The sequence below is a fragment of the Papilio xuthus genome, unplaced genomic scaffold (genome assembly GCF_000836235.2).
Source record: "Papilio xuthus unplaced genomic scaffold, Pxut_1.1 DF828780.1, whole genome shotgun sequence".
Taxonomy (NCBI): domain Eukaryota; kingdom Metazoa; phylum Arthropoda; class Insecta; order Lepidoptera; family Papilionidae; genus Papilio; species Papilio xuthus.
In genome coordinates this window covers 813,953-830,506 of record NW_013529869.1, presented here as the reverse complement: position 1 = coordinate 830,506, position 16,554 = coordinate 813,953, and the positions used below count along the sequence as shown (strand labels likewise).

The 16,554-nt window shown below is 34.1% G+C and overlaps 2 protein-coding genes across 3 annotated transcripts; one reads left to right on the top strand and one right to left on the bottom strand.

Moving 5' to 3' along the window:
• Positions 1 to 387: 387 nt before the first annotated feature.
• Positions 388 to 3,093, top strand: Grasp65 (Golgi reassembly-stacking protein 2). The gene is given in 6 exon segments (NM_001311904.1): positions 388 to 476; positions 479 to 483; positions 554 to 838; positions 959 to 1,273; positions 1,849 to 2,134; positions 2,426 to 3,093. Coding segments are annotated over 6 exon segments (1,275 nt in total). The 5' UTR covers positions 388 to 472; the 3' UTR covers positions 2,806 to 3,093.
• Positions 3,094 to 3,450: 357 nt separating this feature from the next.
• On the bottom strand, positions 3,451 to 15,833 carry LOC106128412 (sodium-coupled monocarboxylate transporter 2). 2 transcript variants are annotated; one of them, XM_013326791.1, is made up of 14 exons: positions 15,581 to 15,833; positions 15,060 to 15,273; positions 11,366 to 11,667; positions 10,862 to 11,027; positions 10,490 to 10,601; positions 7,318 to 7,385; positions 7,094 to 7,248; positions 6,714 to 6,957; positions 6,326 to 6,441; positions 5,799 to 5,898; positions 5,451 to 5,621; positions 5,078 to 5,232; positions 4,116 to 4,314; positions 3,451 to 3,927 (listed from the first exon to the last, which is right to left on the bottom strand). In XM_013326791.1, the coding sequence occupies exons 2-14, from the start codon at positions 15,114 to 15,116 to the stop codon at positions 3,652 to 3,654; spliced, it is 2,121 nt and encodes a 706-aa protein (XP_013182245.1). In that variant the 5' UTR covers positions 15,117 to 15,273; positions 15,581 to 15,833; the 3' UTR covers positions 3,451 to 3,651. The 2 variants fall into 2 exon arrangements, with proteins under 2 accessions (XP_013182245.1, XP_013182244.1); XM_013326790.1 differs by lacking the exon at positions 15,581 to 15,833 and having other exon boundaries at positions 15,060 to 15,574.
• Positions 15,834 to 16,554: the final 721 nt, after the last annotated feature.

The following is a 16,554-nucleotide window of genomic DNA, read 5'->3' as shown; positions in this document are numbered from 1 at the left end:
AGAGATTTTGCTTGTGTGGGTTCTCTCAGGTAATAGAGATGATCTTACATGGGTCAGTTTTAATAACTTAATCATAGTATAATTAATTTGAGTGCAAAACTTGTGCTGAGATAATGTGTCTATAATCGAGATGATATATAGGTTAAAGATTTTGTAGCAGAGTTCGGTGCTTGTTATTAAAAGACCTGTTGATATTTTGTAACACTTTAAAGTGATTTCTACATAAACATAATTTTGATTATCTTTTTCATCAAAAAAAATAAAAGGTTCGTGCTTCGTGCCACGTAATCTACGGACTACGTAGCGAAAAAAGGGATATGTCAAAGTCAACATTCGAGATTTGACGACTGTCAATAAAATTCTCTAGCACCATAATATTTTTAATTATTTTTGAAATTCCACATATTTATTTCTTTTACAATGGGTTCCTCACAAAGTGCTGAAGTACCTGGAGGTGGTTCAGAGGGTTACCATGTTTTGCGGGTGAGTAGTAATAAAAATATTCAAAGTCGGTTTGTGCGAACGAAGTTAGTAATAATACAGTTTTTTGCAGGTTCAAGACGGTTCTCCAGGTCACCAAGCGAATTTGGAACCATTTTTTGATTTTATTGTAGCAATAGAAAATATAAGACTGGACCAAGACAATGACACTCTCAAAGATTTGTTAAAGAAAAACATTGATAAAACAATTAAAATGCTAGTATATAGCAGTAAAACGCAGTCGGTCAGGGAAGTACAAATTACACCGAGTAATAATTGGGGAGGACAAGGACTTCTGGGTGTAAGCATTAGGTTTTGTTCCTTTGAAGGTGCTAATGAAAATGTATGGCATGTTTTGGTAAGTAACAAAAGAAATTACTATTTAAAATGGCAAACACAACTTTATTTTAAGTCTCCAAAGTATCATAGTCATTTTATGTTATAGTTGTTGTTCTAATATTAAATTTACTATTTACAGGAAGTGCATCCTACATCTCCAGCTGAAATAGCAGGCCTAAGGCCATTCACAGATTATATAATTGGAGCCGATTCTATAATGCATGAGAGTGAAGATTTGTTTACTTTAATTGAAGCTCACGAAGGAAGAGCCTTGAAGTTGTTTGTGTACAATACAGCTGATGACACATGCCGTGAGGTGCACATCACACCCAATCACAATTGGGGTGGTCAGGGTAGCCTGGGATGTGGGATAGGCTATGGATACTTGCATAGAATTCCAATAAGAAATAGTTCTGCACCTAATGAAAATCCATATACTCCATCCACACCAATGGTAAGTAGTATATAAAAAATATGTTAATTACTAGCTTGTTTTGTTTTCAAGAATAATGAAAAAATCTAGTTGTTTAATTGTACAAACTTTGATAAAAAAAATCATGTGCTTAAATTGAAAATGAATCATTAGGAAATTAAAATAATGTGTAAAGCTATCTCTCTCTCTCTCTCTCTCTCTAACTGAATTTATTTTTCTTTTAAATTTGTTGATGTTGGAGTGTATGACACAGATTTGAGATTAAAGTTTGAAGTACAAACTGTTGCACATTATGTAAGAGAAGTACATAAATCAAGGCTGATTTGTGATAAGAAAATATTTCTTAATGTTTTCTAAGTATACAACAGACTGTGAAATTCTTTATTGGAAACATAAACATTTGAATATTATTGTTCAATGTAATATCCATAAAGAAATTTGATTTACCACATGAGGAAAATTACATTTTCTACATCAGCTATTTAATAGATTAAAGAGTTTATGTGGATAAAATATATCACAACTTTAGTCCTTCAAATTAATTAGAAATTAATAAGAACAAATAAATATTAATATTTAATTTTTCTAATCTATAGGTGTCATCACAGAGTGTAAACATTCAACAAAATCTGGCTTCGAATCTGCAAAATCTTAGTATAAATGATGAAAAAGTTCCACTTGTAAGTGGTGCTCAGAGTGCAATATCGCAAGAAGGACCAATACAGAATCATCCTCCGCCGCCTTTCTTATCCGGAGTCCCTATGGTCAACCCTGGAGCAAACTATAGTACTTCGGAATATAGTGCTCCACAACCTGTTATGTCACAACAACCAATTTCACAAGCACAATCTGTTGTCTCAAATATGGCTGCATATTCCAGTAGTAAGTTTGTTTATTTATAACATAGCTTATCTTTTTATTATACTTTTTTTTTAAATTTAAACTTAAATAGACAATATTACCTAAAATAACTATAGTATATATGCATAAAGGTTAAGTTGAAATAAGTTTAGAAGTGTGGTCAGTTCTTTATGTATATAGATTTTAATGACCTTGGGAATTAGTGGGTAGCGACAACATTTGCGTAGCCATATATAAATTAGTCAAAGATTTTTTATTACTGTGATATTGTAACTTGTACACCTATTTATTGCTGTCAATATATATTTCTAGATTTAGCGGATGCAACATTGACAAATCTTGGCAGCATACCTTCAGTGTCACACATGCAGCCCCCAGCTCCGCTGCCCAACCTGCCAGGCATTCCGATGAACCAGCCACAGCCCTACATACCCATGATGCCGAGTTACACGCAGCCGCAAGTCCCTACTCCTGTGACTTATCCACAAGACACACAAAACTTGGTACCCACATTTGATATGAGTAGTTTTAACCAATCAATGATGCTCCCACCGATGAGCAGTGGTATCCCAGTGGTGACTCCGGTGTCTCTGCCTGGTATGCCTTCTATAACAGTAAGTGCGACTCTACCAGTCTCCACAATGCAGGAAATACATCAACAGCAAACTCAACAGCAAGACTTATTATCCTAAAATGGTGTTCATTGCAAATAACGCCTTATTACATTAAGTATAGAGTTCACTTGTTCAATGAATCTATATATATTTGTTTTGTTTCTCGATTGTTCTACGATGTAATGAATGTTTATTGACAGGAAGGCAACCAAATAAATGACTGTGCTTGTATTTTGAAAATAATAAATGTTTTATTCCAATGTAAACAGCATTTTATTGCTTTTTAAAGTTCTTGACTGTTTACTTGTATTTTTGTTAGAATTATGCTTATATTTTCTTTCTTTGTTTGTCTTCCTAGATTATAAGTGTAATTATAATGATATAATTGCGGTAAATAAAAAATAAATAACGATAATGATGATTATTATTCTTCACCAAATTCATGTCGATCAAATCTAATGTGAATCTAATTACATAAAGTCGTTAAAAACATAATATAAGTGTCAAAATCTAATAAATTCAAAATACAGCGGTTTTTTTTAATGTGACAAAGTTTTTGTTTACATGATGTGATGTGTCTGCGCGATAAGTGTGTAAGAAGTACAAATACGCTTTTTATTACAAAGAAAATTAATAAAACAAATTATAATACCTAAATGATAAATGTCAGAATTAAATTCAATATATTTTAAGTACTTTTTATTTCTGAAAATTATGTCAATTTACACAAATAACGATATTAAATTAACACTTAAAACTATTCAAAATACGATAAGATGATACAACATGCGTTTCGGAGTTAGTCCGTAAAATATAATACTGTTTATAATTCTTACATTCAATACACAATAGAAACGTTTTAACACGACATCGGTTCCTATTGATATCGTTATAACCTGATGCTAGTACAATTTAGTGGAAATTTTAACACGTGGAGGTTTGAGGGCAGTGCGAGGCGGCTGGGTCCAGAGTGAAGGTGTGATGGACGCAGTCATCTGGTGGAGGCTTCTCAGGGTCGAGGCCCAGGGCCGGGTTGTCAAGACCACGCGTGAGGGGCGTGTCACTGTAGAACACGCCGCCAGCCAGCTCCGATAGTCGCCGTCTTCGTCTTGTGTCCTTGTCGTCAGCGATGCTCGGTGGGCGCACGCTAGAACTTCTGCGTCGCTCGGAACCGAAGCGAGTAGGCACACGAAGGGCTTTCTAGTAACATTGGCGAACAATCAAAGAAGTAAAAAATAATATGTTTACTGCCTTGTTAGATTTTTTATTGCTGACTCCTGACTCTTGAAAATGGAACTTAAATTGAAAGGGATACTTTAATGTTTAAGAAGATTAAGATATGATAATATATCGCTAGTTATATTCTACTAATAATTTAGTCAACTTACTTTGAATTTAGTGGGCAAGGAATTGAGGAATGATATGACCGGCGGTGATATAAGGTCGATGGGCACATGCGCGGGGTCCGTTACGCCGGTGAGGACTGAGGTGACGAGGCCTGCGAGTAATGTCGCCGCGCATCCCAGTCCGGAGTACCACAGGTACGATACCCGGAACAACCAGAACACTGATTCATCCAGGTTTTCCCTGAAAAGTTGGCCTAATCATTAACGCGTTTAATGGCTCGCCTGGTGAATTCCATGCTTCCGTTTCGCCTGGTGAATTTAATTTAGCAAAAAATGATTTTGGCATGCAACGTATTAATACGAATAACAGTAGGACGATCTCGGCTTGTAGGTGATAATATTTAAGATAGATAAAGCTTACATTTCCTATAGACTTTCAAAATTTTGATTTAACTTTATTAATCTTTTCTTTGTTAAAATATTACGTAATTGAAATATGGGAATATGAAAACAATGATCGTCTTGAGGAAAATTTTGAGATGATATCTTACGTTATAAAAAACAGCAGCGCCGAACGCGATAGAATGCTAAACGACAACGGAAGATTGTGTAAAACTGTTCGTAAGAAAACAATGGAGGGTGTAACATCTCTCTTTTATCACTTATTTATGGGACCAGCATTAATTAATGTTTATACCATGTGATAAAGTGCTTGCAAACCGACCCATTCACGGAATTATACGCAGAAAAAAACAACGTTATTTATGTGAGACAATACAATCGGTATCCGGTATAGATAAGCAATATAAATGTACGACCAAAATTACTCTTTACTCCCCGTAGTTGCTTACAGATTAAGTGGCATGAGCTTTCCTCTTGGATTGCCTTATTTATCACCGTTGTATCCAGTTTAAAGAAGATAATACAAATAAGCTTTTAGATTACTATCCATGCAACAGTGTCATTTTTTCTTTTGCAAAACAATAGAAGGTTGAACGTCTTACGAAGGATTGATGGTCATGTGGTTAGTGAGGTTGTACGCGGCAGGACAGGCAGCCGTTGAAGCAGGCAGGCGTGGTGCGGGTAGCTGCGCCAGTTGCGCGCCGCCGCCAGCAGCTACCACCACCACCAGCCCGAACACACCGCCCGCTACTGCGCCCTGGGATATTAGTTATCCATTAGTTATAAATGTTCGTTGATTGATGTTTCGGTTGTAACTGAAATTGCAATAAAAATTATTTTCAACCTGAATCTTTAATTTAAACACTGGTCGTGCCACCGATTCGTTTAATGCAAATTCATATCAGTACGTGAAAATCATAATGGCAAGGCAAGATAGAAAATTACGGGATATCATAAATTCCATGTATAACTTACTTTGGCATTGCTCCAAGGGAAGAGCATACCGAGGCTGAATAGACCGAGCGAGACGCCGCCCGCCATGCCGTTGAAGGAGACCGCTAGTTGCAGCACCGGTCCCAATCGCTCCACTGCGAACACCAGCCCGAACGATAGCGCGCCGCATGCCAGGCACACCCACTTTGCTATCTATACAGACAATAGTCATTAATAAAACAATAGACCCAAAATAGTCATCGACTATTTTTAATTTGGGAAGAACTCGACTATAGCCTGTTACTATAAAAGCGTCGGAGGCTCGTTTATCCGACGTTCTTACGGTGAATAAAAAAATCGTTATAATTCCGAAAAGTAATCAGGACTTACCGTCGCGCCTTTATTCTCGGGCAACGTTATTCCGAGAAGACCGGTGAATAAATCTTGACATGCGATTGCAGCTAATGAGTTCAACGCAGACGCTACGGTCCTAAAACATTTTATTGTAAATTAATAAGAATTCTCTTTTATTACATCATTCACTAAAACTTCCTTATAAGAATAGTATAAAAATAACTGGTGACTCGATGATCAATATTAAACAAATCTTTAATCAAAAGTTTTAAGTTAAGTATAGCAAATATTGTCTTAGTTACTTTAAAAAATGAGTGCTAAATCTGTAAATCGTTTCAGGTCATTGAGAGAATTACTGGCCCAATTTAGAGCTCGTGTACATTGAATTGAAACTGGTATGGCAACTGGTCTTTTCTAGTTAAGTCTTAATTCAGGAATTGAGCTGGGTCTAAGCCAGTTGCTACACCGACTTCACACGCCTCGGATTGTCAGTTCAGTTGAAATAGTTTTTTGAATTTTACTTTACAATATAATATAAATTTTGAAATTGTGAAGTGCCTTACCCGAGACTTGCTGCAAAAATGCCAGCCACGAAGAAGCCAGGAACACCGCGTGAAGTTCCCAGCTCGCGTACCACGTAAAGAGGCAGCAGCCGATCTGACGCGTTGATTACACCAGCCTTTGGTAAATATTATGTCAATTTTAACATAGTAAACTATATATTATTATAATATTACAGCACCATTCGAGATTTAAGTTAAAAAATGAATCCATTTAATCAATTACCTCATGTTATATTACCAACGGGAAATATTTATTTAATTTTCAAACCTAAAATTATACCAACATGTCTAAATGAGGTCGCACAAGTCGCGAAAGTTCTACATTAAGTACAATCGTTTTAAAACAAACGTGTGAACCTGGCGTATATAAAATTCGTGTCGCGTTCACCTTAATGGGATCACAGTCAGCGTAGTGCGCAGCGAGGACGGCGCCGGTGACGAAATTGACGGAGTAGACCGCGATTAAGCCGCACGCGGACACCCAAAGCGCCACCCGGGCCTGGGCTATGCGTTCCACTGAAAGATACTTCTGCACCGACGCCTGGTTCGCGCAGAACATGCTCAGCCAGTACATCGTACCGCCCACCACCACTGACCAGAATGAGTGCCTCACCGTCGGATCTGGGTTCATACTGACAAAAGCAAAATGAAAATATATACCAATCTGTTGGGCTAGCGAGTTTGACTAAAGTCGGGAATTGTGTGAAGAATTTTCAAATTGTCTTATAAATATCGTTAATTAAGTAATGATAATTTTTCTCATCTTACTCAAAAAAATGTAGTCTATCCGTAGTCCTCGCGTAGTCCCAAACTGCATCCAGTCCACCCGCTTTCCCGGCGCCCATGATAAGGATTGTAGCAAGCGACCCCAGCAATACGGCCGATTGAAAACTGTCTGTCATTATCACTGCTTTCATGCCACCCTACAAACGAAAGTTAATTATATTTCCTCTTACAAAGCAGCAATTAAGCTTTTTTTATAAATTATTTACCTGTGATGCGTAAAATATGCAGACCACATAGACCAGTGAAACTGCTAAATAAGTGTTTAATCCAGTCACTGAAAAAGTATTAAAAGTTTATAACTCTCTCATAAGTACAAATGCAATTTTTTCCTTTCATTCGGTTAAAATTACTATCCAAAAACCTAATATTTCAAATCAATAATAAGTAACATGTAAAAGAGTTTATAGGGATAGAATATGCCTATTAAATAATACTATTAGTAAATGTCCGTGTATAAACAAATAAAATATACTAGAATAAACCGAATAAAAAACATAATATGTTGAAATTGTTTTTAATTATTTCGATTACATACTACGCATACATTATCAAGAGGACACGACCGGCATATTTATTGTGCATTGATTAGTACCAAAAACTACTATTACAAAAATAAACTCGAATGAAATTACGAAAGTTTTTGTCATTGACCTTAAATACATTGCTTGTTGACATTTATAAATAAGACATTGTTGTTTTTAGAAAATTAGTTCTTCGTACTATGTTTTTTTAAAACACGCGTTTATAACCATAACGTAGAGGGATTTTTAAGGATAGAGAGAGAAAGAGATAGTATAAAAGTAATCGTTATCCCAGTGATTCTTGACAAAACAGAGATAATAATATGTTTTAAACGGAGTAAGTCATGTTTTAATAGTGAGGTTAGCTTTTGTAACCATACGACCATAAAGCATCTTTATACAAATTAATAGTCTTAGAATTCGAGGTATATGTTAACTTCCTTATAGACATAACCTAGTCAACTCTGACATCACAAGGACGTAATGGAATAGCGGCTGCGAGACCTAGTAGAAAGCCGGTACTATAAGCCCGTAATTACTGACCATTAGATGCAATCAATGCTGTGTCGATTGCACGTAAAGGTTCAACCCTAGGCTTTACTTATGGGTGGCATCCGTCATCGGCCGATTCAAACAATGATAATAAAATTTGTGCAACCGATAGTAAAGACATATTAAGTATAACGACTGCGAATTCGTTTAGCAAGAGTTGACCCTCTTGAATACATAAAGCGTGATGCAATTTATATCTATTATATTCATGTGCCTGACATTAACCCTGTAGCCAATAGTTATTTATTGTTACGCAAGCTATGTTTATGTTAATTTTATGCCAAGTTTTTTGGACATGCAATGCACTATTTTATTCCTGTGTTATGTGTCAATAACTATTTACGTATAGGACAAGTTAAATTCTCTTAAATAATTAAACTAGTTTTACGTTAGATAGTAGCCTAGCACAGGTTGCAATACCTAGGGTTTGGAAGACAATTTGTCTTCATTAAAAACTACAAAATTTCCAATAGCTAGCTTCTTCTGTTCATTTTAATACGACTTAATTTTCCTTCAAGTCTTATATTATAATCATATTATTCTTTTGTTTTTAAACGACATTCTTCGTAATATTTTTACACAAGAAATGGTTACGTAGTTCAATATTGCATACGAATTGAAATATTAATAATACACTTTATAAACTTGATGCATTTAAATATATCGCTAATATACAATAATAATAAATATAAGAACATCAAAGTTTATTTTTATAGGCAAAGAGCTTGGTAGTTTAAAAAATTGTTGTTACGTATGAAATGTAAAATTTGTCCTGGTATACAAACATAGATAGCTATCGTATCGTACGCGCTAATAGACTATGAAATAGATGGTGTACTTCGTGGATCGAATTAATTTTGGCAGTTTTAGGCATCTATTGCGCACCAATGGACATGTAAGAATTCAACCTTTAAATTCTACGAAGAAAATAGCTTTAGTGCTAATACGAAGCCTATAATAAAAAGCTTAAATTTAATGCGAACTTAATCAATTAAATTTAGGCTTTTTAAGGCCTTAATTTAATTGCTTTTTTTAAATGTGAATATTATAATAATATGCTACTTTAGAATTATAATCTAGACTGATGCATACTATAACATTTATTTGGCTAATCGAAAATTGTAATATGTATGTAAATAATTCGAAATGGAGCTTGTTGTTAGCAATATTGATGGAGTTTAACAGCAAAAAATTCAATGGCGATAGAAAACGTTCAACAGGCGTGGTTTCAAATTACAATCTTTAGCATTCCAAAACATTTAGAAATTTCTTAATTGCTCATGACGTATCGACATAGTTATATTGATTGAGGCATTGACGATAAAAAAATATTACGAAACTCTTGCTAAGGTAATCATTTATTTTAACTGAATTGACTCCTTATAATTATTGAGGCATATTCTAAAATAATGGCTTGAAAGATGAATTCGTTTATGAATATTTAATTGGTAAGACTACATAAATACATACACAGACCTCAAGCATAAAGATGCAAGGTGATTGCTAAAACTGTTGAATAGAAGATTGCAAGAGATTTGATTATTTCTAATTAATGTCTTAAGACATCGCGAGATGCGTTAAATTTATTTTAAAAATGTAGTATTAACAAACAATACAATAGTTAAAATTAAAACGAACACATGTAACGTCAGCAATCGCATTTAATTCTCGATGTAAACTAATTGTCGTTAGTAAATACTGTAACTGTATTTAATTTGCAAACGGCTATTTATGAAGGAGGCTTACGAAATGTAGATTTTCGAAGAGATATCTCAAAGAATAAAACCTTGCAACAATTTTTAAATTACGTGATACCAATTATTATGTTACATCGTCTATAATCTTTACAATTCGCCATTGGCACTATATTTTTTACAGTTCTGTTTTAGCTCTTCTTTCTCGCAAGAAAAATCTAAGCTTTTCTAAGTTCTAGTTATCTTCTGTTATTTTTTATTTTATAACATGGCAAAGTAGCAAGCGGCCACCTGAATTCACTGAAATAGCGAAACAACCCCATAGACATCCGCGATTGCAGATGCAGTGCCTAAAGACACACAGAAAAAGAATATTTCCCCTTCCACTGCGTCACCTCCGCCATCAAAGTCCCTTCCCATTTCTATCATGTCCTTTTAGAAAAAGAATTTCTTTATAGGACATTAAAATAAATTTTAAATACAAAAATGTTTAGTTATTTTAAGTAGCATAATACAAGATGCAAAGGGCTTTTATTTGATGTACAAAAGTCTAAATTTGATTAAAGAAAATATTTATATTTTAAAGTAAAAATCGTAGTTCTGTTGTTTACCGTCAGAGAGCGCCAGTGCTGGTGCGTACACAGCGACGGCGGTGTACAGAACCATTTGCAGCATGTAAAGCGAGCTGGCGTACACACGCATTGACTTGCAAAACCTTATTTCCTAAAAGTAAATCACAGACGAGCATTAATTCAGATAACTATAATAGCGCAATACCTTTCAAATATTTCGATATTATTTATTATTCTTTTGTTTTTATTATGCACAATGTATATTGACATTTGCAAGACATTGAACAATAATAATTTGAAGAGATAAATAGCGTAGTTTCGTTTGAACGTAATACAACCATCCATATGTGAGTTACTATCTCTTTGTACCTTAAATATATTGCGTGCGAATTAAATAAATGAATGAAATACCAAATATTCATAGCAGGATGTTAAGCGCAGTCTCATGAAGACTGGCAAGTATAGTTGGCTCGCTATCGGTACGACTAGTACGAATGACACGCAGATCATCCAGAACTGCGCGCCCGCCATGTACATCTCCGCTGGATTGCCTAGCAGTTCTATGGCAGTGATGAAACTGAAACAACAAAACTTCTTAGATTCTTATACAACAGCTCAGAATTAAATACGTATATCTTCATTGATCATTTGTAAAATGCAACAAAAGTTAAACGTTTTACTTAAGCATTTATAAGTGACTAGCTATCGCCCGCGACTCCTTCCGCGTGGTATTAAATAAAACTGAATAATCTATGTCTTCATCCAGACTATATTTTTAATGTAAACCATTGATCCGTTCTGTTCTGTTCTTATACCAAACATCCATACAAATATTCTCGTTTATAATATTAGTAAGAAGTAAGATAAGATAGTAAGAAAGATGAATTATAAAAAATACGGCGTTCGGCATATTACCTTGCAGCTAAACTAAGGGCCATTGGGAATGTGCCCATTGACGAACCACCCAATAAGAAGTCGTCGCCTGACGTTTGTTTTTCTCCACAGAATCCGTAAAAAACGCCAATACCGCATGAAACTAGTAACATCGTACCCAGCACGCTGTAGTCCTCCCAATGGAATAGTTCACTCGTTGGCGTCTCATTTCTTTGCACGACATATTCATTTGATTTTGACGTGTTATATTTAGTTAAATTTGGCGAAGCTTGTACTGTTTCTATACTTATCTCGCATATTATCACTAAAATTACCAGAAGTACCTGAAAATTTAAAAAAGGATAAGCTTTCTTCTTAATAATAATGTCGTTAACATGACAAATTGCAAATAGTTTAGAAAATTTGTTAACTATGTGTATATTTTTAAACAAATGTTTTGTCAGTGGAATCCGACTAAAACACAAACAAAAAAATCGAATTGCAAACAACAATATATTGCTTTATAACGCATTTAGGACGAAGATATGATTTAGAGAGGTCATTATAATGAAATAAAGGTTTTTAGAACAATACTAATACCGTAGCATACGTTACTAATCTTGTTAATTAACGTCTTTCCCTCGTCTTTGTCACGTCTAATGAGTGGCCTTCCAAATACAATAAATATACACTTAGTAGAAACGACTTAGTTCAATTACAGTTAGTGATTTTCCAATTGCAGTCAGTCACTAATCGGTTTAATAAAGCCACGACGATTAAATACTTTACGCCGACGACGTGGAAGCGTTAAAGTAAGCCAATTTTAGAACAAAATATAATCGGTGGCTATGGCTCAGTGGCTGGTGTTACTTACGATCTGGCCAGAGTTCTATTTATTAAAAGAAATGTTTTATTTCATTTATATAATACTTCTAATACATTTTTATAATAATGACTCAGTCATGATTTTACATTACTATCGATAACGTTTGAAAATAGCGTTTTAGTTCCGATAGACGCACGTGCTTGCGGTTAGGTAAAATTCAGTATTAAAGCTACGCGGTTGATGGTGTGTCCGCACCACGAGTATGTCGCGAACCATTATGCCGTTTAACACAAGGGCACAACAGCGAGACAAACTAGTAGGAAAGTGCAATACTACTATGGTGTAGACTATATGTACCATTCGATGTTTGATATTACTAGTAGAATTGTCAAAATTTGTCAATGTATATAGGAATAAAAACAAGACAAGCATGTGACATTAAAAGTTGTCAGTATATTTCGGCTTGTAGTCTATGGACTCAGTAGTGTTGTCATTAAGTGCGCTTTGAAACAATAGCACCGCCGTCGTGTGAAACTAGCATTAGCGATAGCAAGCGCGCTCCGGCGGCCGGAACTAACCGGATCGCTTCCAGTCGAATCCTCTCCAAACCGGATGAGTCCGGATCCTCGCTACTCCTAGATTCAAAGGCGACTCATAAGCATGGGAGTGCGTTAGTTGTGTCGCATTCTTAACAATTAAGAATAACCGTTGAATCACATTGTTTTCAATTCACCATAGTAGTCATTTATACATTTAATAATCGGTGTCACGTTTATTATTGTCGGCTTAGATGAAATTTAGCTTTCAATGTTGTTGTTGGATATGTCTGGTTTGATTATAATCATACTGTTCGCATCAACGTATAACGTACGCCTAGCGTAAGCCGATAGGACTTTGTCACATTTAGAATATCCGTTAATTATGTAAAATAGTTATTGAGCCAGTGACCTCTACATCATAGAACAATACTCTGTTACTAAGATTCAAATCTTTGGACAAATCATAATGTTCAGTTTATTTCAAAAACTTTACTTATTTTTGTTTTCATATCATAAAGAAAATGTTTCGACGATCACGTATCCTTGTTATGTGTTGTAAAGATTATTGAGCTAATTGCAGATAATAACTTGACTTTTTTCTATATCTATTGAAACACGCAACATTTGTATCGCATCCGTGAAACCCACACATCTTGATACGTTTATAACTAGTCTCTCTTGCAAATTATGTATATAGTCGTGAAGATATAAGATATATTGAATAATTAAAAATAAGCTATTATTTCATATCTCCAAGTTCGATCCTAAAGCATTCTGATTAAATTTCTGATGTTTTCGTTTAATAATACGATTTTAATAGCATTAATTAAAACACAACTTAGTAAAGTAAAATCAGATTAAAATCTAACATGATTTAATTTCCTTTGCGCGGACTTGAAAACAAAACGTTTTTAACTTATTAAATTTACACGGACGTAAAAGTTTATTTATAAGTTTGTTTTTACATTATTATAATAAATTAAAAGTTATTTTATTATCTTATTCTTGCGATGAATGCCGTGAAAGTATGCTCAAAATCAAATTGTTTAAAATATTCATAAATGATCGTTGCAAGGTTTTACAGTCTTAACATTTTCGTAATAGGTTTAGCAAAAATTTGGTTTACATCGCAACTGGTCACGGAGATGTTTTTCTGGCTTATACTTTCATAGAATAATTAGCCCCATCACGAAACAACCTTTGACGTATTGCTTCGACTTAGAGAATGTTACCGTTACGTAGCCGTGTGGTTAACTTTGAGATGTGTTCTGGTTTGCAACATCAGCTTCTTTTTTATTTATACTAAACAATAAGCACGAAAGAATTAATTGAATGGTACTTTTTTGTATTTAGCCGCCAATGTCTATCGCAAGAACGAAATCCACATAATATAAGTAGGTTAATCTTATATGTCTGGATGGATGTTTGATATAAGGTAACTCCAGAACGGCGAAACTAATCTCGATGTTATATAGTATAGATGTATAACACAGTCTGGAAGAACACAGAGTATGTGGTCTCTATAGTACCTATGATTCTGGAAATTTGTACAGTGCCCGCGGGATACGTTTGATTCATATATTTACTCAATTAGTCTGCAACGTTTGGTGGTAAAACTGGTTAGTTTTTTAAAGCAAAGGCAAAAGCTAGTACAAAATACACGTCTTCGTCAGCTCGTAAATGTCTCTATTGAAGGATTCGAGTCTAGTTAACCTAATGTAGGAGAAGAAGAAGAAAGATTGTAATGAAAATTATAAAATTTATCGATTGTTCATCAATCTTCTCTTTGTACCATGTCTTAAATAAATTAAATTAATAAATTTGTATATTAATTCTATTTCAATTTACCAATACATTGCAGAAATAGTGTATTTTATATTGATCTTATAAATATTAAAAATATTTCTAGTGTTGAATTTTGACATGTTCGATTTAATTATACTATCAATCTTGACTTATATAAAACACAAGTTTATGAATATAATTGCATATATGTATAAGTAACTAAAGGTCACCAGCAATTTCGTCAGCGCAGAATTAAAAAAAACTTAATTAGTACCTTACGTGTTTTTCCAGGCTATTTTCTGTATCTATGCCAAATCTGAACAAGATACATGCAGCCAATCTAGAGATACTTTCTAACTAACATCTATCTATACATCCAAACAATCGCATTTGTAATATTATTAAGATAGTAAGAAGTAAGATTCCCACAAAAATAAGCTTACGGGAAATATTTAAAAATGTTAATTATTTATTTATTAATTATTCGTACTTTATTATAAAATTTAATAATCTGTTACGTTATTTATTCCTACAACTTAGTTATCTATAAATTTCTTATTGTAAAACATAAAAAAAACTAACTTACCTTAAATTTCTCATGCATCTTTAGTACAGGTGATTTGTAATAATTTCCTACATCCATGTTTCAATATGTCAGGAAGTTACTATATAAATGGCTTGTTGATGTGTTTACATGTCCTTCGGGAACGAGGCGACGTGAACTTGTGGCAACAAACTCCTCTCCTCTGCGACGGTTGAAGTCGACTCCGTACCGTACACCAATAAATTGTAATTAAGATCTACAAAAGACCCTATTAGTCAACGGAAATAAAGGGAATTCAACAGCTGTGTCGTAACTTTTTGTACACTTAGTTTATCGAATCACAGGTTATAATGTTGTGGTTTTTAAAGCAGAAATGTGCTCTCTCTGATGATTGGCACTTACTGCCGTTTTATAAACATCGATAAGAGTCAATATGAACACCATACATGCACATTCGTTGAAATTAGTTACGGCTACGTTCGTAAAATGACTCAAATACAATGCAAATAAATGAATTCTTCACAAATTCTGTCATATTACAAAACTAGATTTATATCACTCACTTAATGTTGTCTGAGAAAAAATAATCGAAACACTTTTCATTTTTGAAAATGTTTTTGAATATCGTCACGGATCATTTTATTGAAATCAAGATACGATAAATGCAATTCTCTATTGCGAACTTGCATCTCCGTCGTATCGAATATGATTGACCAACTGTAGTTATTAACACTATTATTTCAACGTAATTCTGTAGTATACAATGATACAATGCAACTAAGATGTTATTTTATACAACTTATCTTGAAATACCTATCATTAGCTAATAAAATGTTAATATATAAATTTTACCCTCTAAATCGGAACTATTTTACAGTTTGGTTACACAGTTTAAAATTATTCTAAGTTACGGAAGCATAAAATATAAAGTAAAAGTAAAATCATTTTATTTATTCATATTACGCGTAAATTATTATTTTGCATGTGAAGATATGCGTCAGTTAGCCTTTGAAACAAAAAATTAGTGAAACTAAACATGGATAAGGTATGAGGTAATTTATAGATTAAAAATATTAATAGCAGAAGTTCTAAACTATTGTAATAATAGACAAAATTACATAAATATGTCGTTCAATCTTAGAAACAACTATTTATTCTAAATAATATAGATGCTTGATTATAAAAGAACAAATATTTTTTAATTTTAATTTATATTCAACTAGTAAGTATTTTATATAAAAAAAATCAAACTAGATAACTTTATTGTATTTTTACTATTCTAGAATCACAATTTGTTTTTTTTAACTCGTTCTCGAATAACGCACGAGTTGAAAGTTGAATAGTTGCACCCAAGCGTGCATAGGTGTTCGCTGAATGTCCGCTGCCGCAGCGCGGCGGCATATAGGAGGGCGGCGCGGCGCGTGAGCAGCGCGCACCGAGCACCATCGCGTTGCGCAACCCATGAGAACCATCGAAAGTGCCCCCTCCCGGGGACGTGTCGAGTACCATCTTATAAACACTGGAGCCACCCGACCGA